Source organism: Erinaceus europaeus, chromosome 13 (assembly GCF_950295315.1).
Source record: "Erinaceus europaeus chromosome 13, mEriEur2.1, whole genome shotgun sequence".
NCBI classification, from domain to species: Eukaryota; Metazoa; Chordata; class Mammalia; order Eulipotyphla; family Erinaceidae; genus Erinaceus; species Erinaceus europaeus.
In genome coordinates, this window is record NC_080174.1 from 53,194,059 (window position 1) to 53,221,610 (window position 27,552).

The 27,552-nt window shown below is 38.7% G+C and overlaps 1 protein-coding gene across 5 annotated transcripts in view; it reads left to right on the top strand.

The window, feature by feature from the left end:
• The window catches only part of AGO3 (argonaute RISC catalytic component 3), a 104,026-nt gene extending 76,897 nt beyond the window's left edge, over positions 1-27,129 (top strand). For all 5 annotated transcript variants that reach the window (XM_060205875.1, XM_060205879.1, XM_060205877.1 and 2 more), the window contains 7 exons: positions 1,860-2,019; positions 4,413-4,503; positions 10,013-10,207; positions 11,796-11,930; positions 16,472-16,573; positions 22,410-22,609; positions 23,618-27,129. In XM_060205875.1, coding sequence (XP_060061858.1) covers positions 1,860-2,019; positions 4,413-4,503; positions 10,013-10,207; positions 11,796-11,930; positions 16,472-16,573; positions 22,410-22,609; positions 23,618-23,726 — 992 coding nt within the window. In that variant the 3' untranslated portion in view covers positions 23,727-27,129. The remainder of the gene's footprint in view (positions 1-1,859; positions 2,020-4,412; positions 4,504-10,012; positions 10,208-11,795; positions 11,931-16,471; positions 16,574-22,409; positions 22,610-23,617) is intronic.
• The last annotated feature ends 423 nt before the right edge of the window (positions 27,130-27,552 follow it).

Consider the following 27,552-nt stretch of genomic DNA (forward strand, 5'->3'; position numbering starts at 1 on the left):
GTCTCTGTCTCTGTCTCTCTCTCGGTGTGTGTGTCTCCCCTTTCCCTCTCATTTTCTTTCTGTCTCTATTCCAAAATCAATAATAAAAAGATGATTGGTTATATATCCTATTTAGAAACATAATAACTACAGCTATAAATAATAAGGGCACTATATATATATATATATAAAGATTCAAAACATACTATATTAAGTTTACATGATAAGTTGCACACTATATAGTTATCTTCTCTGTACTGATTTTAAAATGTTTTCCATGTAAGAAGTTATGTATAGGGAACTTTTTGTGGTAGTTTTTTTTTCAATTCCCTTTTGTTGCCCTTGTTGTTTTATTGCTGTAATTATTGATGTCATTGTTGTTGGATAGGACAGAGAGAAACGGAGAGAGGAGGGGAAGACAGGGGGAGAGAAAGATAGACACCTGAAGACCTGCTTCTTCACACCTTGTGAATCGACCCCCCTGCAGGTGGGGAGCTGGGGGCTTGAACCGGGATCCTTATGGCAGTCCTTGCGCATTGAGCCACCTGCACTTAACCTGCTGGACTACCCGCCAGACTCCCTTTGTGGTAGTTTTAGAGGCAGAGAGGGGGAAATGAATAGGCATATTTTATTCTTTACACTGTATACGTCTATACTTTTAAGATTAGAACATCTAGGGAATAACTCTGGTGGACCATCACACTCTCAGGCCTGAGATCGCTGGTTCAATCCCTGGCACAGAATGTATAAATAGGGCTTTGGCTTGTCTTTTTCTCTTCTCCTCTCTGCCTCATGTGAAAGTTTTTCATATGTAATAAATAAAAAGAATCTTTTAAAAAATATTTATTTTCCCTTTTGTTGCCTTTATTTTTTATTGTTGTAGTTATTGTTGTTATTATTATTGATGTCGTTGTTGTTGGATAGGGCAGAGAGAAATGACAGAGAGAAATGCAGAGAGGAGGGGAAGACAGAGAGAGGGAGAGAAAGACACCTGCAGACCTGCTTCACCACCTGTGAAGCAACTCCCCTGCAGGTGGGGAGGTGGGGAGCCGGGGCTCGAACCAGATCCTTCCGCCAGTTCTTCCGCTTCATGGTACGTGCGCTTAACCTGCTGCGCTACTGCTGGACTCCCAAATAAAGGGAATCTTTAAGCAGTTAATTAAAAGTTGTAAAATCTGATTGAAATTTATAAATAAACTGAATTATAAATACACTAAATAACGTAAATGAGAAAATTACTGAAGAGAGTACCATAAAGTGTCAGCAAAGGATTGTATGATTTTTTTTTCTTTATTTTTTTTTAGTTATTTAGGTCATACTATTTTTATGATGATGAAATTATATATTCCTTCATAAACAAAAAAAGAATTTTAGTAAATCATTACTAAAATGTGAGCTAATGTTCAAAGAACTGTACTGTAAATTTTAACAACATTGTTTTAGTGTTGTGTGAATTTTGGTATCTTTTAATACAGTGTTGTATTTCTTTTTTTTTTAATTTTTTTTGATATTTATTTTATTTATTCCCTTTGTTGCCCTTGTTGTTTTTTTTCTATTGTTGTAGTTATTATTGTTGTTGTCATTTTTGGATAGGACAGAGAGAAATGGAGAGAGGAGGGGAAGACAGAGAGGAGGAGAGAAAGACAGACACCTGCAGACCTGCTTCACCGCCTGTGAAGCAACCCCCCTGTAGGTGGGGAGCCAGGGCTTGAACCGGGATCCTTATGCCGGTCCTTGTGCTTTGCGCCACCTGTGCTTAACCCGCTGTGCTACAGCCCGACTCCCACAGTGTTGTATTTCAAGGAGAAAAATCTCATAGCTTAATTTTCAGTAAAGTTTTCTCTTTTTTCTAACTAACGGTATTTGCATTTGTTCCATAGCGGAAGTGAAACGTGTCGGTGACACACTTTTGGGTATGGCTACACAATGTGTTCAAGTCAAGAATGTAATAAAAACATCCCCTCAAACTCTCTCTAACCTGTGCCTGAAGATAAATGTTAAACTTGGTGGGATCAATAATATTCTTGTACCTCATCAAAGGTAAGATAAGCTAATAATAAGGTTTTCATTTTCATGTCTTAATTTTTCTATATATTACCTTATCTAAGATCTGTGTAATAGACAACTTCAATTCAAATCCTTTCATGAGTGATAAAGTAGACTTTGTGGCCAAAAAAAAAAAAAAATTAAGAGTTTGGATTGACAAGATTAAGAGATTTCTTAGGAAAAAAAAATCTCCCACTTCCATTTTTTCTTCCTTCCTTCCTTCCTTCCTTCCTTCCTTCCTTCCTTCCTTCCTTCCCTCCCTCCCTCCCTCCCTCCCTCCCTCCCTCCCTCCTTCCTTCCTTCCTTCCTTTCTTTTCTTTCCTTCTCTTTCTTTTTTTTCAGAGCACTCCTCAGCTTTGGTTTATTATGGTGGGGAGGGGAGAAGTGGATATTAAACCTCAAAATTCAGAGCCTCAGGCATAAGAGTCTCTTTGCATAACCACTATGCTATCTCCATCACCCTGACTTCCATTTTCATTTAGTATGCAGAGTACGTCTTACCTAGCTAGAGAATATTAAGAGCTCTTTATTTTTCACTGGAATGCTTGAGGAAATTTCTCATTATTTGATAGTTGCTAGTTGATTGTTGTTATGAGATAACTCACCTGGAAAGTAAAGGAAGAGTGGTCCGGGAAGTAGGTCAGTGAATAAATTATTAGGTTCTTGAGTATGACGTCCTAAGTTCGATCCCCAGCAGCACATGTACCAGAATGATGTCTGGTTCTTTCTCTCTCTCCTCCTACATTTCTAATAAATAAATAATCTTTAGAAAGAAAGATAGAAAGAGAAGGAAGAAGGGAAAGGGATTATCAGGTAAATAAACCATCCCAATGCCTACTACAGTTAATGGGACAACAGGTGGCCCTTTTAGGTCATCAAGAACTGTTGAGAATATGAAACACAACTTAAAGACCTGAAAAAAAGCTGGTATTTGGAGAACTGAACAAATGATCTCCTTTTAAGTAGCTGAGACAATTGGGGCTCTAAAATATTAAACATCTAAAATAGCATTCAACATAAGTAAGCATTAACATAGGTGTGGGTTTGTGTATGTTTGACATATTAACATTCCCCCCACCCCATTTTTCCATTCTACCCCCAGTTAAATAAGAGATGAGATTCAGGGTTGGGGAGATATAGCATAATGGTTATGCAAAAGACTCTTATGCTTGAGGCTTTGAGGCCCAGTGGTTAATCAGTCCCCAGTACCATCATAAGCCAGAGCTGAGCAGAGCTCTGGTGTCTGTGCCTTCCTCTCCCCTCCCCTCTCTTTCATTGAACTAGATATTTTAAAAAAATAGATGAGATTCATAAATGAAATGAATATAGAACTTTTTCAGCAAGTTCAAGAACTAAAGTCTTCTATTAAAAGGTATAGTTTTAAAATAAAAGTAACTCCATGCTACTTTAAGATCATTAAGTATACGTTATCCAAACTTACACCTTTGACTAGGGGGAGGGGAATAGTCCCTCCTATAGTCCTGTGCTGTGTAAAGTCTAAAGATTCTTTCACTTGGGATCCTGGTGCATGATGGCTCAGCAGAGGACCTAAGAGGATGAGAGTTTTGCAGACACCTATCATAGGGAAATAAGAAGTTATACCCAAGTGTCAACAACTGTACTGCAAACCATTAATGCTACTGCCCCCCATAAAATGCTGGGGGAGATTTTGTTGTTGTTGTTGTTCTTTGAGAGAGGGCATAGGCTTAAGATATAAGTAGCTTGGGAGTCGGGTAGTTTTGCAGTGGGTTAAGCGCACATGGCATAAAGCACAAGGACCGGCGTGAGGATCCCGGTTCGAGCCCCCGGCTCCCCACCTGCAGGAGAGTCGCTTCACAGGTGGCGAATCAGGTCCGCAGTTGTCTGTCTTTCTCTCGCACTCTGTCTTCCCCATCTCTCTCCATTTCTCTCTGTCTTACCCAACAAAGACGATGTCAACAACAATAATAACTACAACAATAAAAACAACAAGGGCAACAAAAAGGAAAAGAAAAATATTTTTTAAAATCTAAAAAAAAAAGATATAAGTAGCTTAAAGAAAGATTGATAAAAGTTGATGAATTACTATGAGGAAGATTATTATTCTATGCTTTTTCTGAAGAATGCTAGCCCTGGTTGTGTTTGCAGCCACCGATAGCAGTGCTTAAGGCAGAAAACCACTCCAAATAAGACATTGGATAGACAGATTGTGGCAGCTCTTACTTCACTGACTAGAAAGTGATGAAAGGAGAAACTGGAACTATCAGTAGTTTAGGCCTAGGAAGCTGTTTACATAGGACCTCCTCTGAGGTCACATGCACCATGCATTTGTGCTATAGTAGTATGAAACAGATACGCGAATGATGACTAAGATAAATTATCTAACTCTTTCTAAAAATGTGTTGAAGACCTTCTGTGTTCCAGCAACCAGTCATCTTCTTGGGAGCAGATGTCACTCATCCTCCTGCTGGCGATGGGAAGAAGCCTTCTATTGCCGCTGTGAGTATCACTAGGCAGGTTTATTTAATCTAAGGCTTAGGTAGAGACCAACATTTTGTTTTCAACGTTTTAAACTTTAATGGCGTTTTCTTTGTTAAGTACACATGTTGTGGTCTGGGAGGTGGTAACAGTGGATAAAGCATTGGACTTTCAAGCATGAGGTCCTGAGTTCAATCCCCAAACAGCACATGTACCAGACTAAAGTCTGGTTCTTTCTCTCCTCCTATATTTCTCATTAATAAATCAATGAAATCTTTAATTAAAAATGCATAACCCTATAGAGAGTATGAGCTAACTTTCAGATATTCTTTTTTTATTTTTTACTGGGGAATTAATGGTTTACAGTCAACTGTAAAATAAAATACAATGGATTGTATATGTGTAACATTTCTCAGTTTTCCACATAACAATTCAAACCCCACTAGGTCCTCCTCTGTCTTCCAGGACCTGAACCCTCCCCCCTGCCCCACTTTGGTGCAATACACCAATTCCAATCCAAGTTCTACTTTGTGTTTTCCCTTCTGTCCTTATTTCTCAGCTTCTGTCTATGAGTGAGATCATCTCATATTCTTCCTTCTCTTTCTGGCTGATCTCACTTAACATGATTCCTTCAAGCTCCATCCAAGATGACGTGAAGGAAGTTGAATTCATCACTTTTAATAGCTGAGTAGTATTTCATTGTGTATATATAACACAACTTACTCAGCCACTCATCTGTTTTTGGACACCTGGGTTGCTTCCAGGTTTTGGCTATTACAAATTGTGCTGCTATGAATATAGGTATACACAGATCTTTTTGGATGGTTTTGTTTGATTCATTGGAATATATCCCCAGGAGAGGAATGGCAGGGTCATAGGGTAGGTTCACTTCTAGCCTTCTGAGGGTTCTCCAGACTGATTTCCACAGGAGTTGGACCAATTTGTATTCCCACCAAGCAGTGCAGGAGGGTCCTTTGTCCCCATAACCTCTCCAGCATTTGTTGCTGCTACCCTTTCTGATGCATGACATTCTCACAGGAGTGAAGTGGTATCTCATTATTGTCTTTATTTTCATTTCTCTGACCATCAATGACTTGGAGCATTTTTTCATGTTTATTGGCCTTTTGAATCTCTTTTTTAATATTTTATTTATTTATTAATGAGAAAGATAAGAGAAGAGAGAGAAAGAATCAGACATCACTCTGGTGCATGTGCTGCTGGGGACTGAACTCAGGACCTCATGCCTGAGAGTCCAGTGCTTTATCCACTGTGCCACCTCCCGGATCATGTCTTTTGGATCTCTTCTTTGGTGAACATTCTGTTCATACCCTCTCCCCATTTTTGAATGGGGTTATTTGTTATTTTGTTGCTGAGTTTGGTGATCAAATATGCTTTAGATTTCTTTTTAACTATTATTCTCATTCAAAGAGATTACTCATCAGGTAGGGCATGTGCTTTGCCATTCACATGACCCAGGTTCAAGTCCCAAAACTACATGAGAGGTGCACCAGAGGAAGCTCTCAGTGGTGTCTCCCCCTCTCCGTCTCTTTCTGAAAGAAAAAAAAAAAAAGGCCTGGAGTGATAAAATTGAGCACAAAAGAGACCCTGGTAATTTTTTAAATTAATATTGTCTGGCTTGGAAGCTGAAAATAAAAAGCTGTGTATGGACACAGATGCGTCCATTGTGGGGACCTGGATTCAAACTCTAACTGCTGTATGGGTGCACCATACAAAGGGGAAGCTTCAAGAGCAGTGGAGCAGTGCTGTAATCTGCTATCTATGTCTCCTCCTCCCTCTCTATCTAGGTGCGGGGGTGGGGGGTGGGGGGGAGATTCTATCATGAGCTGTGGAACCTAGCAGGTATGAAGTACCCAAAAAGCCCTGACAGTAAAAGGAGAATGAAAAGAAGGCAAAAAGGAAGAAATGTGTGTGAGAGAAAGAAAATTAAAGACAGTTATTCTCTCTCTTTTTAAATTTTCTTTTTTTAAATCATTTATTTAATTAAAGAGGAGGGGACAAACCAGAACACCACTCTGGCATATACAGTGCCAGGGATCAAACATAGGGTCCCATACATGTAAATCTGGCACTCTATCTTCTGCATAAATTGTTGTGTTTATATCTCACACTTTTTGTATCCTAAGTCTCCCTATATATATATATATTTTTTTTTGCCTCCAGGATTATTTCTGGGACTCGGTGCCTGCACTACAAATCCACTGCTCCTGGAGGCTATTTTTCCCATTTTGTTGCCCTTGTTGTTACCCTTGTTGTTGTCATTATTATTGTTGTTGTCATTGCTGTTGTTGGATAGGACAGAAATAAATCAAGAGAGGAGAGGAAGACAGAGAGAGGGAGAGAAAGAACCGTTTGTGAAGCGATCCCCCTGCAGGTTGGGAGCCAGGGGCCTGAACCGGGATCCTTACTCCAGTCCTTGCGCTTTACGCCATGTGCGCTTAACCCTTTGCGCTACCACCCAGCCCCCTTTTTAAATTTTCATCAGTTATTTACAAGATTACAAGATAATAAGAGTATGATTCTACACTATTCCCACCACCAAAGTTCTGTGTATACCCCTTCCACAGCAGTAACCACCATAGTTCTCCCAAGATTATCATTATAGGTTAAATATAAATATATATTCTTTTTTCAAGTTCAGGTGTTTCAGTTCTGTACATTGCCCTTGAGTGAAATCATTCCAGAATTGTCCATTTTTCCTCTTCCCTTTCAGATAAGTGAAACAGAACCTGACTTGCTCAGGTGTCCTCCAGAATCTCTTCCCTCTCAGTGATGGTGCGAAAGCAGGTTTCTTGTTAAAAAAGTTCTGAGTCCTGGAGGGACTGGAATTCAGGACCCTCTGATCATCTTCCTCTAATATTCCCCTCTGTGGGAGTGTGGCCAAAATTCTTATTGGGGTAAAGAATGAAGGAATTCTAGCTTCTCTAGTTGCTTCTCTGCTGTACATGAATATTGGCAGGTCAGATCATATCCCCAGCTTATCTCAAGGTAGCTACTTTCAGAACAACATTACTTATCTGAGACCAAAGCTAGAGGACAAATACAATGCAGCAAGACTATTATGTACAAATATTTAGGCTTTCTGTTCAAATACACTGTAGTAAGAGAGAAAAAAATATTTCAAAGTTTATGGAGCATAGCAGTTTTAAGATGATGCTAAAGTCTTAATTATGACTTCTGAGATGATTTCCTAAGTTATTTTTTTAAATTTATTTCTTTATTGGGGAATTAATGTTTTACATTCAATAGTAAATACAATAGTTTGTACATGCATAAGTTTTTTTTTTTAATTGGGGAATTAATGTTTTACATTCAACAGTAAATACAATAGTTTGTACATGCATAACATTGCCCAGTTTCCCATATAACAATACAAATCCCACTAGGTCTTCTGAATCCTTCTTGTACCTGTATTCTCCCCACCCACCCACCCCAGAGTCTTTTACTTTGGTGCAATACGCCAATTCCATTTCAGGTTCTACTTGTGTTTTCTTTTCTGATCTTGTTTTTCAACTTCGGCCTGAGAGTGAGATCATCCCATATTCATCCTTCTGTTTCTGACTTATTTCACTCAACATGATTTTTTCAGGGTCCATCCAAGATGTACAAATATTTAGGCTTTCTGTTCAAATACACTGTAGTAAGAGAGAAAAAAAATATTTCAAAGTTTATGGAGCATAGCAGTTTTAAGATGATGCTAAAGTCTTAATTACGACTTCTGAGATGATTTGCTAAGTTATTTTTAAAAAGATTAGAAAAGCCAACTTTTTAAAGGATTTGCCAGCCTTATCTCTCTTTTCTTTCTTAATTATATTTATTTATTGGATAGAAACAACCAGAGATCGAGAGGGTAAGGGATGATAGAGTGAGAAAGAGACACCTACAGCACTGCTTAACCACTTGCAAAACTTCCCCCTGCAGGTGGGGACCAGGGGCTCAAACCTGGGTCCTTACACATTGTAATATATTCTCTCAGCCAGGTCTGCCGCTACCTAGCCCCCATATCTCTCTTCTCCTATGTCTTTATGTTGCTTTCCATATAAATCTTAGGTCAGCCCACAACATCTGTAAATTGGGATCTATGTAAAGTTCAGCCTACTTATGGGAAAATACATTTTGCCCCTATAGCAATCTTTTATTATACTATGCTCTGGAGTTACCAGTTTTTGATCACTCTGAACATGAACAAGGATAAATAATAGGGTTATAATAAAATAAAAATTAAATTAAACCTATGTGCATTTTTTTCTTTTTTATTGCCACTGGGGTTACTGCTGGGACTTGGTGCCTGCACAATATAAGACTATGTACTTTTTTCATGTTTTGTCCACCAGGGTTATCAATGGGATTCAGTACCAGCATAATACCACCACTCCCAGCTGCCAGTTTTTTATCTTTCTGTTTTTGTTATATATATTTATTTTATATAATTATAAAATTATATATATTATAATATAATCATATGCATTATAATTATATAATATATAACATAATATATAGTATATAATATATTTTATATCATTTCTTTTCCTTTTTGTTGCCCTTGTTTTTATCGTTGTCGTTATTATTATTGTTACTGATGTCGCTGTTGGATAGGACAGAGAGAAATGAAGAAAGGAGAGGAAGACAGAGGAGGGAGAGAAAGATAGACACCTGCAGACCTGCTTCACCACTTGTGAAGCGACCCCTCAGCAGGTGGGGAGAAGGGAGGCTTCAGTTGGGATCCTTATGCTGTCCTTGTGCTTTGCGCCATGTGCGCTTAACCCGCTGCACTACCGCCCAACCCCCTATTTGTTTCATTTTTAAGAGAACAAGAGAAGGGGGAAGAGACAGAGAAGGAGGAATACTTGCTGCCTAGCTCCACTGCTAGTGAAGCTTCCCCCTCCACGACACCCCCCCCCCCATTTGGGGACTGGGTCCTTGAATCCCCAGTCTTTGCATGTAACATGTGTACTCTACCAGGGAAGTCATCAACTAGTCCCCTTTTTTCAATTATTAATGTGGTAAAAGTTCATATTCATGCTGCCCAGGAGGTGGTGCAGTCTTTAAAGCATGGGACTTGCAGTCATTAGGTCCTGAGTTCAGTCCCCAGCATCACATGTGTCAGAGAACCAGAACACTCTGGTTCTTCCTTCTCTCTCCTAGATAGATAAATACATTTTTAAAGGGGCTCGGGCGGTAGCGCAGCGGGTTAAGCGCACATGGCGCAAAGCGCAAGGACTGGCGTAAGGATCCGGTTCGAGCCCCCAGATCCCCACCTGCAGGGGAGTCGCATTACAAGCAGTGAAGCAGGTCTGCAGGTGTCCATCTTTCTCTTTCCCTCTCTGCCTTCCCCTCCTCTCTTCATTTCTCTCTGTCCTATCCAACAACGATGACATCAATAGCTACAACAAGACAAGGGCAACAAAAGGGAATAAATAAATATTTAAAATAAATAAATAAAATTTTAAATGCATATTTATGTAGGTTTTTTTTAATAAACTTCTCTTTTTCTTTACTTTTTCCAACCCAGGTTGTAGGTAGTATGGATGCCCACCCAAGTAGATACTGTGCCACAGTAAGAGTTCAGAGGCCCCGACAGGAGATCATCCAGGACTTGGCCTCCATGGTCCGAGAACTTCTCATTCAATTTTATAAGTCAACTCGGTTCAAACCTACTCGTATCATCTTTTATCGGGATGGTGTTTCAGAAGGGCAGTTTAGGCAGGTTCGTTGCCTGGAATCTTATATGGTTAAATTAACTATTGTGCTTATAATGTCGTGTCTGATTCTCGAGTTAAAAGATACTTAAGTTGGGTGTTGGATGGTGGTTCACCTGTCAAGCACACACATTTCCATGCATGAGGACATGAGTTCAAACTCCTAGTCCCCACCTGCAGGGGAAAGCTTCATAAGCAGTGCTACAGGTGCCTCTCCTTCTTCTCTGTCTCTCTTTTCTCTATATATCTCTGTCTTTTACCCACTTAAAAAAAAAAAAGCCACTGGAAATGGTGGAGCCGTGTAGGTACCAAGCCCCAGCAATAACCCTAGAAGCAAAAGAAAAAAACTGAAATTAATGGGCTTGAGATATAGCTCATCTGATAGGGTACATACCTTGCTGAGCACAGCTCAAGGTTGAACCCTGACACCACATTGAGAGTGCCACAGTACCAAAGGAAGCTTCAGTGTTTTGATGTCTCTCCATCTCTCTCTTCATATATGTGTGTATATATATGCACATACACATATATGTACATATATATATGTATGTGAATGAAAAATTGGCCTGAGGCTAGGAAGATAGATATTGGTTATGCAAAAAGACTTTGATGCCTAAGGCACCCATGATCCCAGATTCAATCTCCAGCACTAGTACCATCATAAACCAGAACTGAGTAGTGCTCTGGTGATAAATAAATAAATAAACAAAATACCAGGAACAGTAAAATTGCACATGTATGAAACTGTGGCTGTACAGAAAGAAAGACAAGTTGAGAGCACCTGATGTCAAAATACGTTCCTTGCTTAGATTTTTTCCCCTTTATTCACTATGAATGTGTAAACCTTGATTTTTAAGACCATGCTCTGATAATAAAGATGGAATAAAGAAGTAAATAGCTGTAAAACAATGAGACTAAGAAATCCTAAAACTAGGCCAAGGAGATAATGATAATACACCAGATTTTCATGCCTCTGACTCCAAATTCAATCCCTGGCACAACCATAAACCAGAGCTGAGCAGTACTGTGGTCTTAGTATTATTAAAAATAAACACATCTGGGCTGGCAAAGCAGCTTACCTGAATAGTACATCTACTTTGCCACTTATGTAACCTAGGTTTGAGTCTGGCCCCCCATTGCATTGGAGGAAGCTTTAGTGCTGTGACATCTCTCTGTGTGTCTGTCTCTGTCTTCTCTCTCTCTTAAAAGGTCAACCTGGAGTGGTGAACATTATAAATATTAAGTAAATCTTTAAAAAAAATGAAATCCTGGGGGGTCGGGCAGTAGCGACGGGTTAAGCATACATGGCGCAAAGCATAAGGACCAGCGTAAGGATCCGGTTCGAACCCCTGGCTCCCCACCTGCAGGGGGGTTGCTTCACAAATGGTGAAGCAGGTCTGCCCGTGTCTGTCTTTCTCTCCCCTTCTCTGTCTCCCCTCCTCTCTCGATTTCTCTCTGTCCTATCCAACAACAGCAATGACAACAATAATGACAGCAAGTGTAATAACAAGGGCAACAAAATGGGAAAAACAGCCTTATCTTACTTTGAGTTGGTATAAGACATCTATCTTAAACTTTACATTTCATCTTCTCTAGGTATTATATTATGAACTACTAGCAATTCGAGAAGCCTGCATCAGTTTGGAGAAAGACTATCAACCTGGAATAACCTACATTGTAGTTCAGAAGAGACATCACACTCGGTTATTTTGTGCTGATAGAACAGAAAGGGTAATCTTATATCTGTTATGATAGTATTCTGAACCAACTCTATCAAATATAGTTCATAGAACACTCAACAAAGGCTCTTTGCCAACAGCAGAGTTATATAGTGGCAGACTTAAAAAAAAAAAAAAAAAACAGATGGGAGCTGGGCAGTAACACAGCAGGTTAAGCGCAGGTGGTGCAAAGTGCAAGGACCAGGATAAGGATCCCAGTTCGAGCCCCTGGCTTCCCACCTGCAGGGGAGTCACCTCACAAGCGGTGAAGCAGGTCTGCAGGTGTCTCTTTCTCTTCCCCTTTCTGTCTTCCCCTCCTCTCTCCATTTCTCTCTGTCCTATCCAACAATGAAGACATCAATAACAACAACAACAATAACTACAATAAAAAATAACAAGGACAACCAAAGGAAATAAATATTTTTTTAAAAAAGCAGATTATAAAATAGGAGCAACAAAACAAGTTAATAATTATTAATTCTTGAGGATTTCAGCACTTCAGATGTTCAACAACTCATACTTTATAATAAAAAAAAACTCAGGTTTTTAATTTTAATTTTTTAATTTATTTTTTAACTTATCCTTGGGGTCTTGCCTATATGTGATACTGCCACTTTTGGCCAGCAACTTTTAAAATTATCATTATTATTATTATTATCATTGTTATTTTACTGGAGCACTGTCTAGCTCTAGCTTATGATGGTGTGGGAGATTGAACCTGAGAATTTGGAGCCTCAGGCATGAAAGTCTCTTTGCATAACCATTATAGTATCTCAGCCACTTTATTAAGTTTTTATATAATTATTTATTTGATAGAAACAGAGAAATTGAGAGGAGAGTGGGAGATAGGGAGGGATAGAGAAAGAGACACCTGCAGCTCTGTTTTACCACAGGTAAAGCCTCCCCCTGCAGGTGGGGACCAGGCTTAAACCAAGATATCCTTGTGCATTGTAAAATGTGCACTAAACTGGGTGCATCACCTCCTGGTCCCTACATTTTTGTTTATTGAAAGTATGTTCTCCTGAAAAAAAATTTTTTTTTTTTAAAGCTAGGGCCTTTCTAGAGTGGTTAGTGGTTATGCAAACTTTCTCTAATGTGCTTCATTTAAAATTCACAGAATTATTTTCTTATGCTGTGAGCAGAGAATAAGATTTTTTGGTGGGTATGATTACAGAGGGAGCAGTAATGAAGCTGTCATGAGTTCAGGGCCTGCTGTTTGAGTTGGGATTCAGATCAGATAATCTGCTTCCAGAAGGCGTATTTTTAAAGTTTTATTTATTTATTTGCAAGAGAAAAAAAAAAAGAGCATTACTCTGGCGTATGTATTACTAGGGCTCTAACTCAGAACCTCATACCTGCAAACCCATTGGCACTCTACCCATTGTGCCACTTCTCAAGCCGCCAGAATCCTCTAAGTCATTGTCCTAAACAACTTCTGTAATACGTTAAATACTGGGAGTCGGCGGTAGCTCAGCGGGTTAAGGGCAAAGCACAAGCACCAGCATTAAGGATCCGGGTTCAAGCCCCTGGCTCCCCACCTGAAGGGAAGTCACTTCACATGCGGTGAAGCAGGTCTGCAGGTGTCTATCTTTCTCTGCCCCTCTCTGTCTTCCCCTCCTCTCTTCATATCTCTCTGTCCTATCCAATAGCTACAACAATAAAACAACAAGGGCAACAAAAGGGAATAAATAATTTAAAAAATATTTTTTAAAAATACTCTAAATACAAAAAAAAAATACTCTAAATACTACTAGCAGTAATAATAGAGAGGAGGTAATTTATTATAAGTGAAGAAACAGACACAGAAAGGTAGTTACAGTGCCTAAAATCTTATAACTAGGAACAAATAGAACTCTGATATTAACCTGAGGGCATTCTTATGCCTCTTTAAGTAAAGATAAACATTTAGTATTTGTTAATTTGTTAATTTGAGCTATTTATTTGTTAAAAATAAACATACACTGGACAGGGGAGACAGCGTAATGTTTATAGAAGTGACTTTCATGCCTAAGGCTCTGAGCTCCTAAATTCAGTTCCAGCACTACCATAAACCAGAGTTGAGCAGTGCTCTAGTAATAAACAAACCGGCTTCTTTATTGTGTGCTTGGTGAATGTTAGCTCAAGAACTTAAGTTAGAACTTAAACCACTAACAGCAGTCCCTCATATGCCAAAAATAACATCAGAGTCAACAAAGCACTTTTTGATATGTCAAGTTGTTAACCTAAACTTAAAATAGTTTATGAGGCTAGGGAGATAGTATAGTGGCTATGCAAAAAGACTTTCATGCTTGAGACCCTGAGGCCCTAAATTCAATCCCCAGGACCATCATAAACCAGGGCTGGGCAGTGCTCTAGTAAAAAATAAGTAAATATGCACCAAAGTAAAGGACTGCTGGCGGGTGAGGGTGTGTGTGTCAGGGTCCTGGTGTATGATGGTGGAGGAGGACCTAGTCTAGAGTTGTGTTTTGTAGAAAACAGGGAAACTGGGAGTCTGGTGGTAGCACAGTGGGATAAGCGCAAGGACCAGAGGAAGGATCCCGGTTCAAGCCCTGGCTCCCCACCTGCAGGGGAGTGTTGTTTTCACCGGGCTGGCTTCATGGGCGGGTAACAGACGACCAGGGACTCATGGTTGAGCTGTAGGCAGTATCTCTTTATTCATGCAGGACGCAGCACAATCTAAGCTGAGCTAAGCTAAACTAAACTAAAGTACCCTAAAACTCACAAGGCTGTCTTTATATATACTTGCCAAGTAGGGTGGAAACAGGATGTGACATAGAGAGGGTGGAGAGAAAAGTGACTGGTGAAAATCAGAGTGTGACAAGGAGAGGATCAGGGTATGACAAGGAGAGGGGGTGGAGCAGGTGAGAATTCTACCACTAAACCACCAATGCCCTGGAGGGAAGGTGGTGCTTGTTAACAGAGGTTATGTAAATAGAATGAAGTGGTTATGTAAATAGAATAGTGTTAAACAGGGGGGATTTAAACCAAAAGAAACAGAAGGGGTTTTTAAAAGCAGAATTAGAAGATACCAACAGGGGAGTTGCTTCACAAGCGGTGAAGCAGGTCTGCAGGTGTCTATCTTTCTCTCCCTCCTCTGTCTTCCCTTTCTCTCTCTGTTTCTCTCTGTCCTATCCAACAACAATGACAACAATAATAACTACAACAATAAAACAACAAGGGCAACAAAAAAGAATAAATTAATTAAATAAAAGAAAACTGGGAGACTTTACACATATATATCAAAAATTGTATTTACTGTAAACTATTAATCCTCCCCCAGTAAAATAAGTAAATAAAACAAAACAGTTTATGATCTTAAAAATTGGAGTAAGGAAGCAGAGGCAAGAATACATATGCATTTTAAAACATTTTACTATGAACTTTTCATGGTCAAGATTTTTTTTGGGGGGGAGTCGGGTGGTAGCGTAGCGGTTAAGTGCAGGTGGCACAAAGCACAAGAACCGGCGAGAGGATCCTGGTTCAAGCCCCCGGCTCCCCACCTGCAGGGGAGTCGCTTCACAAGTGGTGAAGCAGGTCTGCAGGTGTCTATCTTTCTCTCCCCCTCTCTGTCTCCCCCTCCTCTCTCCATTTCTCTCTGTCCTATCCAACAATGAAGACACATCATCAACAACAACTACTACAACAATAAAACAACAAGGCAAAAACAAAGGGAAAATGAATAAATAAATATTTAAAAAAAAAAAAAAGATTTTTTTTTGAACCATTTCATTTGTATCATAACTACTCAGAGAAAATCATGGTGTCTGCTTCCTTACAAGATATTGAAGCTGCTGCTATGAAATTAAAGGAACCGGGCTCTTACCATCATTTCAGTGTTGACATCCAGTTCTGACCTTTACTGTGTGCTGTTGGGCACGTTATTGTATTTTTCTGAACCTTAGTTTCCCCCATGTAAATGGGAACAGTGCCTGATAATAGGATTATCAGGATTAGAAATAATGTCCATAAAGTACCTAATACATAAATGTTTTAAGAAATGGCAATTATTGTGTATGCTGTTGTTGGCAGTCTCTATCTCTAAACATAGTGTTCTCGAAAGAAAATGCTAATTTTCATAAATCATATATTCAGAAATACCCAAGTAACATAATTTGGAGAACTTAGGAAACATCTGTTTTTCATGCCTTCCATCTGTATTGCACTAAACTACCAGCATAGCAGCAACATCAACTAATAACTCTTTTGTTGTTTATTTGCTTTCACTTTAATTTTTATTTATTTTACTGATGCACTTACCAGCTCTGGCTTCTGGTGGTGTGGGGGGTTGAACCTGGGACTTTGGAGCCTCAGATGTGAGAATCTCTGCATAACCATTATGCTATCTACCCCCGCCCTTTATCCACTTTCACTTTCAGCAGCATTTAAATAGGAATCAGGACTAAGTAAAGTCTGTTCTTAATGCCAGCTTAATTAATAGTTCAAGGCGGAAGTCATAAAACCTAGGATTAGCCTATATGTTTATCCATTTTTTAAAGTGCTTTCAGACATATTCTTTACCTTTGTCTTGTTTGTTTAAACTTTGACCAAATTTAGGTGGGACGAAGTGGCAATATCCCAGCCGGAACAACTGTGGATACAGATATTACTCATCCATATGAGTTTGATTTTTACCTCTGTAGCCATGCTGGAATACAGGTAAGCCTACACATTGGGTGAAATGTTTTAATTCAATAACTTCTATTCTTTTTTGATGCATTTATTTATTCACTTATTGGATAGAGACAGAGGGAAACTGAAATGAAAGTGGTAGGTAGAGAGGGAGGGAGAAAGAGAGACACCTGCAGCACTGCTTCACCACTCATGAAGCTTCCTCCCTGCTGGTGGAGACCAGGGGCTTGAACCTGGGTCCTTGCATATAGTAATGTGTGCTCAACCAAGTGTGCTACCATCCAACCCCCAATATCTTCCGTTCTTATGCATTCCTTTTAAGTTTTCAGAAAAAGGAGATGGTTTCTATATTAAATAAGATGAAACTTCCAGTAAATATATTTCTTTCTTTTTCTTGTATTGAGATGGGCTTATTTTATGAAAATACCAGACTATAAGTAGATTAATAGCCCTGTTCTCCCCAAACTGGGTTCTTAATATAATCTAATCCCCTCACCTCATTATTTAGCCACCAGGGTTATCACTGTAGCTCTGTACCTGTACAACTACTCCACTGCTTCCAGTGGCCTTTTTATTATTATTGTTATTATTATTCCTTTCCTTCCCATCTTTTTCTTCTCTTTTTATTTTCTTTATTTTTGGTAGGGGGTGAGAGAAAGAGATAGAGGATTGAGAGGGAGAGAGAGGCAGAGAGAAGGAAAGCCACCTATATCACTGCTTGTGAAGCTTTTCTCCAAAGATGTGGGCAAGGACTTGAATCCAGGTCTTTGGGTATGGTAACATGTGCACTATTCCAGGTGAGCCACCACCCAGTCCCTCTCCCACCAAATTTTAAGTAGCTGATTGTACCTTTTGGCTTACGCTTCTTTTTGGAAATAATACTTCATTTAAAAAGAAAAAAAGGGGGAGTCAGGCTGTAGCGCAGCGGGTTAAGCGCAGGTGGCACAAAGCACAAGGACCGGCATAAGGATCCCGGTTCGAACCCCGGCTCCCCACCTGCAGGGGAGTCGCTTCACAGGCGGTGAAGCAGGTCTGCAGGTGTCTATCTTTCTCTCCTCCTCTCTGTCTTCCCCTCCTCTCTCCATTTCTCTGTCCTATGCAACAACGACAACAACAATAATAACTACAACAATAAAACAACAAGGGCAACAAAAGGGAATAAATAAAATAAATATTAAAAAAAAAAAAGAAAAAAAAGGGGGGGGTCAGGCAATAGCACAGAGGGTTAAGCGCAGGTGGTACAAAGCTCAAGGACCAGCATAAGGATCTCAGCTCAAGCCCCCAGCTCCCCACCTGCAGGGGAGTTGCTTCACAAGCAGTGAACAGGTCTGCAGATGTTTTTCTCTCCCCCTCTTTGTCTCCCCCTCCTCTCTCCATTTCTCTCTGTCCTATCTAATAATGATGACATCAATAATAACTATAACAACAATAAAAAAACAAGGGCAACAAAAGGGAAAATAAATAAATATTTTAAAGAAAGAAAGGAAGGAAGGAAGAAAGAGAAAAAAAACTGTAGTCAGGGAGATAGCGCAGTGGATGAACCACTGGACTCTCAAGCATGAGGCCCTGAGTTCAATCCCCGGCAGCACATGTACCAGAGTGATGTCTGGTTCTTTCTCTCTCTCCTCCTATCTTTCTCATGAATAAATAAATAATATATTTTTTAAAAAACATATTTATGAGTAGATATTAACATGAAGGAGCTTAAGAAGTTTAAGTCTCAGTTATATATTAAAAGCCTTGGTATTCTTTTCAGAAAACTTTTATATTCATTTGTTAGCTGTACTTAGTAGCTTTAATTCATTGTCTCTCTAACTTTTCAGCATGCAAAAGACTTCGATGACTGAGATTCTGAGGCCCAGGTTCAGTCCCCAGCACCACCACAAGCCAGAGTTGTACAGTGCTCTTTCCTCTATCTGTATCTTTCCCTTTGTATCTCTCACTCAAATAAAACAAAATGATTTTAAAAACAGGTAAAATAAAATAAAGCTAGACATTTTTTTAAAAAGAATATTTGAGCAAATGTAACTCTAAACTATTTCAGGTTACTTGCCATAGAATAGAATAAAATTTCAGATATTCACAGTACACTTATATCCTAGCAGTGATTATGCCCCTTATATTGTGAAAATCTTGTTCTTGTTTGCTTACAATGCTTACATAGCACGCTGGGTTAATGATTATAGGAAATTCCCTTTTTTCTCTCTCTCTTTTTTTTTTTTTTTTAATCAGAGCACTGTTCAGCGGCTTATGGTGGTATGGGGGCTTGGACCTGGGACTTTGGAGCCTCAGGCATAAAAATCTATTTATCAATTTGTGTAACCATTATTTCTTTTTTAAATTTTTTGTTTATAAAAAGGAAACATTGACAAAACCATAGGGTAAGAGGGGTACAGCTTCGCACAGTTCCCACCACCAGACCTCCATATACCATCCCCTCCCCTGATAGTTTTCCTACTCTTTAACCCTCTGGGAGCATGGACCCAAGGTCATTATGGGATGCAGAAGGTTGAAGGTCTGGTTTCTGTAATTGCTTCCCTGCTGAACATGGGCGTTGACAGGTCGATCCATACTCCTATCCTGTCTCTCTCTTTCCCTAGTGGGGAAGGGCTCTGGGGAAGCGGAGCTCCAAGGCACATTGCTGGGGTTATCTGTCCAGGGAAGTATGGTCGCATCCTGCTAGCATTTGGAACCTGGTGGCTGAAAAGAGAGTTATTATACAAAGCCAAACAAGCTGTTGGACAATCATGAACCTAAAGGCTGGAATAGTGCAGGTGAAGCATTGGGGGGGGGGGATTCTCCATTTTGTAGTTAGCTAGTAGGCATATTTTAGTTATATTTCAAAGGGCCTGTAGCTATACTAGTGTTTTTTGTTTGTTTGTTTATTTGTTTTTGTTTGTTTTTTTGCCTGAGCCTGAAATCTGATATGCAGGTGAATCCTAATTATTGTCTGGGGGAGATGATGTCATGGCTGGGAAAAGGACCAGAAAGCTGGATCAGGGAAGAGAGTAGCTTCCAAATATGGGAAAGGGGTATAAATATTGTTGACTGTAAACCCCATCAATTTGATGTGATCTGGGGCCCATAATCAGCTTAGGAGCCTGTGTGCCCTCTACATCCCTCTAGATCTGAGCTCACATTCTGTGCTCATGAGTAGGAACATTCCATGCTGCCCCAGTGTCGACCCATCTTCCTCAGGTGTAGCATAGAGTATATTGACCATCCTCCCTTCGAGGATGGAACATTCTCTACCATTGTTGAGCCAGGTTGAGGGCAAGGTCCTATGGGGGCCCAAAAAGGGGTCTATTGTGTTGTTCCTGGTAGAGATGACCGGAAACAATGGAGAGAGGGATTTATTTGAGTTCTAGGCCCATCAAGTCTGTTTGGGAATCTCAGGACTCCCCGATTAGGGCTCCAGCTGGTGGAATGGCCTGATAGTGACCAAAGAGTCATCGTTAAAGTATGCCAGTCTCTTGCCCTTATTCAGCTTTTGCAGTCTTTGCTTTGCTAAGGTTAGCTTTGGAATGAGTGAGAGAACTGCAATAGGAAGTGAGGAGGGTATCTAAGTCTAAGTGGACACTATTTCATTATGAACTTTATACTGACTCACTAAAGACTATTGTGTATTTTTGCTTTCAGATATATATTTTGCCCTAATTTATAGATACATGTGAACATATGCTCTATCTTACAGGACCTGGCCTATATCTAGGTTTTGGGACTTTGTTAGGAAGTGAACCTCCTGGAATGGAATTAGAGAATACCATGAAAGGAAAGGTCTCACCCGAGTGATAAGGGTGAAGGGTTGACAATCCATGCCTGACGTCTCTGTTCACAGTCTGAGGTGAAGCATGCTGAGATGGTACTTGTTGCATTGATTAGGTTGGAATCAGCAGATGCAATATCATTTGGCCTGACTTGAGAGAAGCATGCAGGGAAGTGAGCCCCACCCCAAAGGTTCCAGGATTGGAAGAAACATAGGCTCTATAGACGAAGCGGGAGATTCCTGTTGTCTTAGGGTTTAAGAAGGCAAACGCTAGAAGAAGAAGGGTTTAAGAAGACTATAGATAGTTATTGCAATAATCACATTGTTTGGCAATTGGGTTAACTTTGAAGAATACCTTTGTCAGGATTTGCTGTATCATACACACCCTCACCATATTTCATGTCCTTTGACATTGTTTGCATATAGCTATGCCACCAGTTGCTTTTGTTCTTCCTGGACTAAGCTTTTAAGAGAGTCAACATATCAAAGACTCAGCCTATGTATTAAAAAGACTCAGTCTGTGCTTTAAAAAGTTTGAGATATTCAATCAATTTTTCCCTTCTCATATTAATTAGTGATTTATATTACTGCAAATTGATAGGAGTGTACATAAACACCATTCCCACCACCAAAAGACTGTGTCCCATCCCATCCCCCCACCCCCCCTCCGCCCCATGAAGCTGAACATTTACCCACACCCTCACCATTATTTCTATCTACCCTCTACCCCCCTTTTTTATGTGGCTGCAGGAAATGAGCCCAGAAGGGCCTCAAAATACCCATTTGCCTGTTGAGCAGCCTCTTCGGGATGGGTTTTTCATTTGTTTGTTTTGTTTTTTCTTTATTTTAGGAAAAGACAGAGAGGAGAGAGAGAGAGAGGGATACACCACAGTAACCCCTCCACCATCAGTGGAGCTCTCATTTGATGTGGCTTATTGTGCTTCCAGTAGTTCTGGGACTCAAACCCAGGGCTTTAATTTGAAGTATGATAAGGTTTAAACTCTACTGGGTGAACTAGCCCCAAGGCATCCTTCTTTGAACTGTGTCCATTCCCTTTATGTCTGCAATAACAACTTTCTTATTAATTCACATGCTTGCAGCCAAAGGAATAATTAATAATTAATAAATTGATTATTAATTAATTATTAATGTAGCCAAAGGAACAATTTCCATGTTTTCTAAAAGAGTTAGAAAATATATAATGGGTGCGCTTCTTTCCCTTTGTGTTAATCATTATAAATATTTACTGGAAAATGGAATTCCCACCAAAAAGAAACCATTTTAACCGTTTCTTAAATGTACAATTCTTACACTTTATTGCACAGGCCATGCCATCATCCATCTCCAGAATTTTTTTACTCCTTTTTTTCTTCCTCATACTAACTCTACACTCTTTACTTCCCTCAGCCCCAGACATCCACCATCCTACTGTCTGTCTCTATGAATTTAACTACTCCAGGAACCACATATAAATGAATCATCTCTCTTTTTAAAAATATTTATTTATTCCCTTTTGTTGCCCTTGTTGTTTTATTGTTGTAGTTATTATTGTTGTTGTTGGATAGGACAGAAAGAAATGGAAAGAGGAGGGGAAGACAGAGAGTGGGAGAGAAAAGGTAGACACCTACAGATCTGCATCTCCACTTGTGAAGCGACTCCCCTGCAGGTGGGGAGCCAGGGGCTCAAAACCAGGTCTTTGCACATGATAATATATGCACTTAATCAGGTGCACTACTGTCTAACCCCCAGTCTGTGCTGAATTTTCTTTAAAGGTTTAAAAATCCAGGACCAGGGGACAGCTTACCTGGTAGAATGCACACATTGTCATGTGTGAGGTTTGAGCCCCTAAACACAATATGGGAACACTATGCAAAGGCGAAGTTTCACAAGTGGTGGAATAGTTCTGTGGTGTCTCTTCTCTCTCCCTTTCTCTGTCTCTGTCTCTCTCTCTCTCTCTCTACCTGTCTATCTATCTATCTGGAGATAAAGGAAAGAAACTATCAGGAATGATGGAACCACACAGGTGTAAAACTCTTGTCAACAAAAATATAAAATGTTTATAAATAAACAAAATATATGGCATTGCCTTCTCTACAGGGTACCAGCCGTCCTTCACACTACCATGTTTTATGGGATGATAACTGCTTTACTGCAGATGAACTTCAGCTACTGACTTATCAGCTTTGCCACACTTACGTGCGCTGTACACGATCTGTTTCTATACCTGCACCAGCGTATTATGCTCACCTGGTGGCATTCAGAGCCAGATATCATCTTGTTGACAAAGAACACGACAGGTAATGTAAAAGCAAAAGCATCACAAGTACAGATTGCCACCCAAATCCAAGTATGGTCTCTGTGTTTTCATGGGAAATTTCTTCAAGTGTCTTTCTGTAAGTATGTGCCTTTCTGCCATAAAGTACTGTCATTTAGAATTAAAGTTCCACAAGCGATTAGAGAATCCTTCTGAAAAGCAAGGGTTTCCTAATCTAGTCTTATAAGTAATAGACTAATATAGTGATTTATTTTACCAAAATAAATCAAGGGAGAGAATATTGGTAATAAAAGTGTTGTATTGATAAAATGAGGAGGTGTGGTCCTGGAGGTGGCGCAGTGATAAAGCTTTGGACACTCAAGTGTGAGGTCCCGAGTTTGATCCCCAGCTGCAAATGTGCCAGAGTGATATCTGGTTCTTTCTCTCTCTTCCTATCTTTCTCATAAATAAATGAAATCTAAAAAAATAAAATAAAGAATGAAATGAGGGGGGCTGGGCGGTAGCACAGCAGGTTAAGTGCACACGGCGCAAAGCGCAAGGATTGGCATAAGGATCCCAGTTCGAGCCCCCAGCTCCCCACCTGCAGGGGGGTGGCTTCTCAAGCAGTGAAGCAGGTCTGCAGGTGTCTGTCTTTCTCTCCTCATCTCTGTCTTCCCCATCTCTCTCGATTTCTCTCTGTCCTATATATCAACAACAACAGCTATAACAATAACAACCACAACAAGGGCAACAAAATGAGAAAAATGGCCTCCAGGAGCAGTGGATTAGTAGTGCAGACATCAAGCCCCAGAAATAACCCTGGAGACAGAAAAAAAAAGTGGATAAAATGATAAGATGTCAAGTATTTACTTCTATATGAGAGAAGTAAGACAGAATTGACTTTTGATTAATAATTATTGAGACTGAGTTATAGACTTTTGGAAGTTCATTATACCACCCTCTCTTTCTAAACATTTTGAAGTTGTGTCAGATTGATTACACCATAATAGGGCTTTGTGTGTGTGTTTGCTCACTGCCACTTCTCTTGCAGTGCCGAAGGAAGTCACGTTTCAGGGCAGAGCAATGGGCGAGATCCACAAGCTCTTGCCAAGGCTGTACAGATTCACCAAGATACCTTACGTACCATGTATTTTGCTTGAAAAGTCCCAAGAATATTCTCTGAGAGGAAGAACTGAAAGATGAATCTACGTGCAACATGTTTCTAGTGAAGTCAGTTGAGTGGGGGTGCATCCAGCCATACAGAAACCAACACTGTGTGGGGGCCGGGGTCTGGTCTTTATGTTGTTACCAGGACGACTGTTTACTTCATCAAGGAACACAGCACCATTATGCAATATGAAACCAGCCAACTGCTTTTTTGTGTGCGGTCTCCAATAGGAAGAATCATGATTGTTTTGTTTTCACTTTCTTGTAGCCTGACTCTTGTAATGCCTTTACCTCAAGTTGCTTAGCAGCACAACTATCTTTGCAAAAAAAAAGTAAAGAAAAAGTCCATGATGGTTTGAAAAAGCAAAACATACCTACATTGGTAATCAAAGTAATTGTTCACAATTATGTGTACAAAAAATTGTGGATTTGTGTTTTCTTGTAAAAAGTATCTGTATATTTTAAATATACATGAATACTTCACATGCATATATATCTGGATCTGTGCTGATAATAAGATATATATGTACCTGTGTATATATTTTATAGTGCATTCCATTGGGGGGGCTTTCTCTTTTATATTCTCCCCATCACCACTTTCATTTCTCTCTAACTCCCTTGCCTTTGCTACCTACATTTCCCCCCCTTAATACTACCAGTGGCATTCAAATGTTTACTTACATGGTTCATTGGACTATGAAGCACGGTAAACTAGATTTTTATTTTTGTTTTGCACATCCTGTCAAGCTGTCTCTCATCTCATATACAATTCTGAGTCTTTAATTCTCGATACTGCTTTCTTAAGAAACAAAATTATTTTACAGATATACACATGTGTTTTTGTGAGAGTATATGTCTTGCTCTCTCCTGCTTTGATCTTACATTTGCCTTTGTGCTGTGTGTGTATATAAACAGCAGCAATCTATTTTGCTCACGTGACTTTGTTAAAGCTGCTATAAGTACAAAACCTTGTCAGTAGTTTCTCTCCATAACTATGTATTCTAAAGCCTTCTGTTTTTAGAGGCTATATGTGGAAATCCCTTAAAGCTTTTATAAAGGTAAATTTTTTTTTTAAATGATTGGAACTCTATAGGTCTGACGCCTCTGAAATTGGACAGAAAGAGAGAAAGGGTTGTTGAGGGCCTTTAAATTCCTCTCTTGCTAGTTTACTTGCTGCCTCTCACACATTAATGTGACTTTCATATATATTTATATATATATGTATATATATATATACACATATATATACATATATGTATGTGTTTTGAGGTTAGCTTCCTTTTATATTTACTACAATAGTGCTTTAATAGTTACAGGATCATACTGGCAGCATCTTTTATAGAAATATAATCATGTTTAAGTACTGACAAGTTGTTTTTGCTATCTTTTAGTGCAATAAGCAGTTTTAAAGGACAGGTGATCTGTTTCACATCTTTACCACAGAGAGGGGAGGAACAGGCACCTTCATAAATTTAAAAGGGCAAAGTAATACAACCTTAATTTCCAAAGGAAAGTACTGTCATTTTTCAAGTTTAAAGCCTGTCTCTTTGAAACCATAATGAAAATTAAGGAAGTTAAAATTCCTAAATGGAGTCTGACCTTGAGTATTAAAATTAGCTTTGAAAACATGGGGGAGAGTAGAAGAAGAAAAGTCAGGAGTTTTATTCTTCAAAAAACATAATAAAATAAAAATAAATTAGCTTTGATTTAAGAAATGACAGTGAATAGTTTAAGAAAGTACTTAAGCTATTTGAAAATTGATCATGTTTATTAAAGAACCGTACTGACTGGATACTGCTTTTCATTTATTAAATGAATCAGCAAAATATAAATAGTTAAAACACTTTTACTAATTCTCACCAGTGTAACTTTCCTTTTAAAATTAAGGTGACAACAGCAAGGGAAGCTAATACTCTGATCATTTTAAATGAGTTAATCATTGAAGAGTAGAAAAAATGTTTTGTAATACTTTTGCTTTATTAATTTCACATTCAGATACTAAAAACACTATAATGCTGTCAAAACTAAGTTCATTAGTAATGTTAGATTCAGGGGGAACATTGCACTTTGTAACTCATAGTAATTGCATTTTTTTTTTCTTTTTGCACTGGTTCAAAGTATAGATATTACAGACTATTTCTAGTGGGCATTGTTGTTGACTTTTCAAAATTCCATCTGCACGTGAAAATGAATGATAACTTTTTAGTTTTCTCTTTTACCTATAATCCACTCTTATTGCCAATTCACTGTATTTTGAGCCTAAAATCTGAGCCCATATTCTTCAACAGGTATAAATCTTTTGTCCCTCTGCCAGAAAACTGAGAAAGTACTGTATTTTGTATGTTTATTATATTGAAGTATCAGAAATACAATTTACAACACTGTTGTGAAGCTCTTTACATAAGGTAATATTTCTATAATTTATACATTTTTCTCCCAAATACCCCCCAAAAAATTCTTTAAGATTTTTTTTTTTTTACATTAAAATCTCACTGAATATAAGTCAGGGACATGGGAAAGAGAATAAGATAGTATGTTCTAGATGGTAAGATCTTGATTACTTGCTCAGTATGGTTAAAACAAAGTCGTCCTGATTAATGGAAATTGGGACCTAGGAAAGAACTATAGATGCCTTTTCCCTACTTACTGCTTTACCTAATTTTTAGTTACTGAGTCTCACATGGTCTAGAGTAAAGTCTATAATTTAAATCTATTTGGAAGGACTTTTACAGAGAAAAGAAATATTTTTAATATAAAGTTTCACCTTTAAAGTGTGTTCTTTTTTTAGGGTGCTCTTACAGTTTCCACATTGCTAATAGTTTAGAGTTAGTTAACTTGAAAGAATCTGTACTTTATATTTCTTATTTGCTTAGTAGCAATTGGTATATCAAACATAATTTAAAAAATTGTGCCTAGTTTTTAAGATAAAAGGGTAAGTGGCAAATACTTTTTGAATTTCATTTTAGTTATTGTTGCACTTCGGTATAGAACTCCTGATCTTTTCTATTTAGAAAAAAAAAAGTTTCAAATATAAAGATAATGAAACTCAACAGTGCCCTTTCTTTTCCTTCCCTTACTAACTATATAACGAATACTAATTTTTGTCTGCTGTCTTTTTATAGTGTATAATTGTGACTAAAATGTCAGTTCCAGTAACTGGTGTAATTTGAGTTTCAGATGAAGAAGAGTTGGGAGTTCGATGTATGTCATGAATGGCAAATGTATTTGTGTTAAGTGCTGGTACGTTTTTGTATTACAGTGTTAAGTTACTGGCATTGAGGGCCATACACTAATACATAATATGTAGCTGCTATATTTATTTGAGTCTAATAGTGACTGCACTAAACAATAAGGAGATGAGAAAGAGTCAAGGCTAGTTTGTACTCCCCACCCTTTTTTTAAAATTTTCTCCCCAAGTAAGACTAAGAAATATCAAGGTAAATAAGGGTGCTGTCATTTTAGTTTCAGTTGAATAACAAGGAACTCTGTGCTTTAGAAATGTGGGTTCTGAGTTTAGCAGTTTTGAAAAAGAATACTTTTAATCTCCTTAGTTCCAGTATTTTTTTTCACATTTTCCCAGATGTCTTTTTTTTTCATTTATATTTACCTTTTTTAAAATTTCTCAGAAAAAAATTTTTTTCTTGTATGAAACTCTTGTTGATAACTTATTAATTTATTTAACTCCTTAGAAGAAAGTGCAGAAAAGATTTCAGTAGAAATATACTAGGTATCCTGTAGGAAACTTAATAGTTTCATCTCTACCTTCTGGGGATTCCTAGCTTTCTAAAAACCCTTTATGAGGTTTCCAAACTAGGTTCT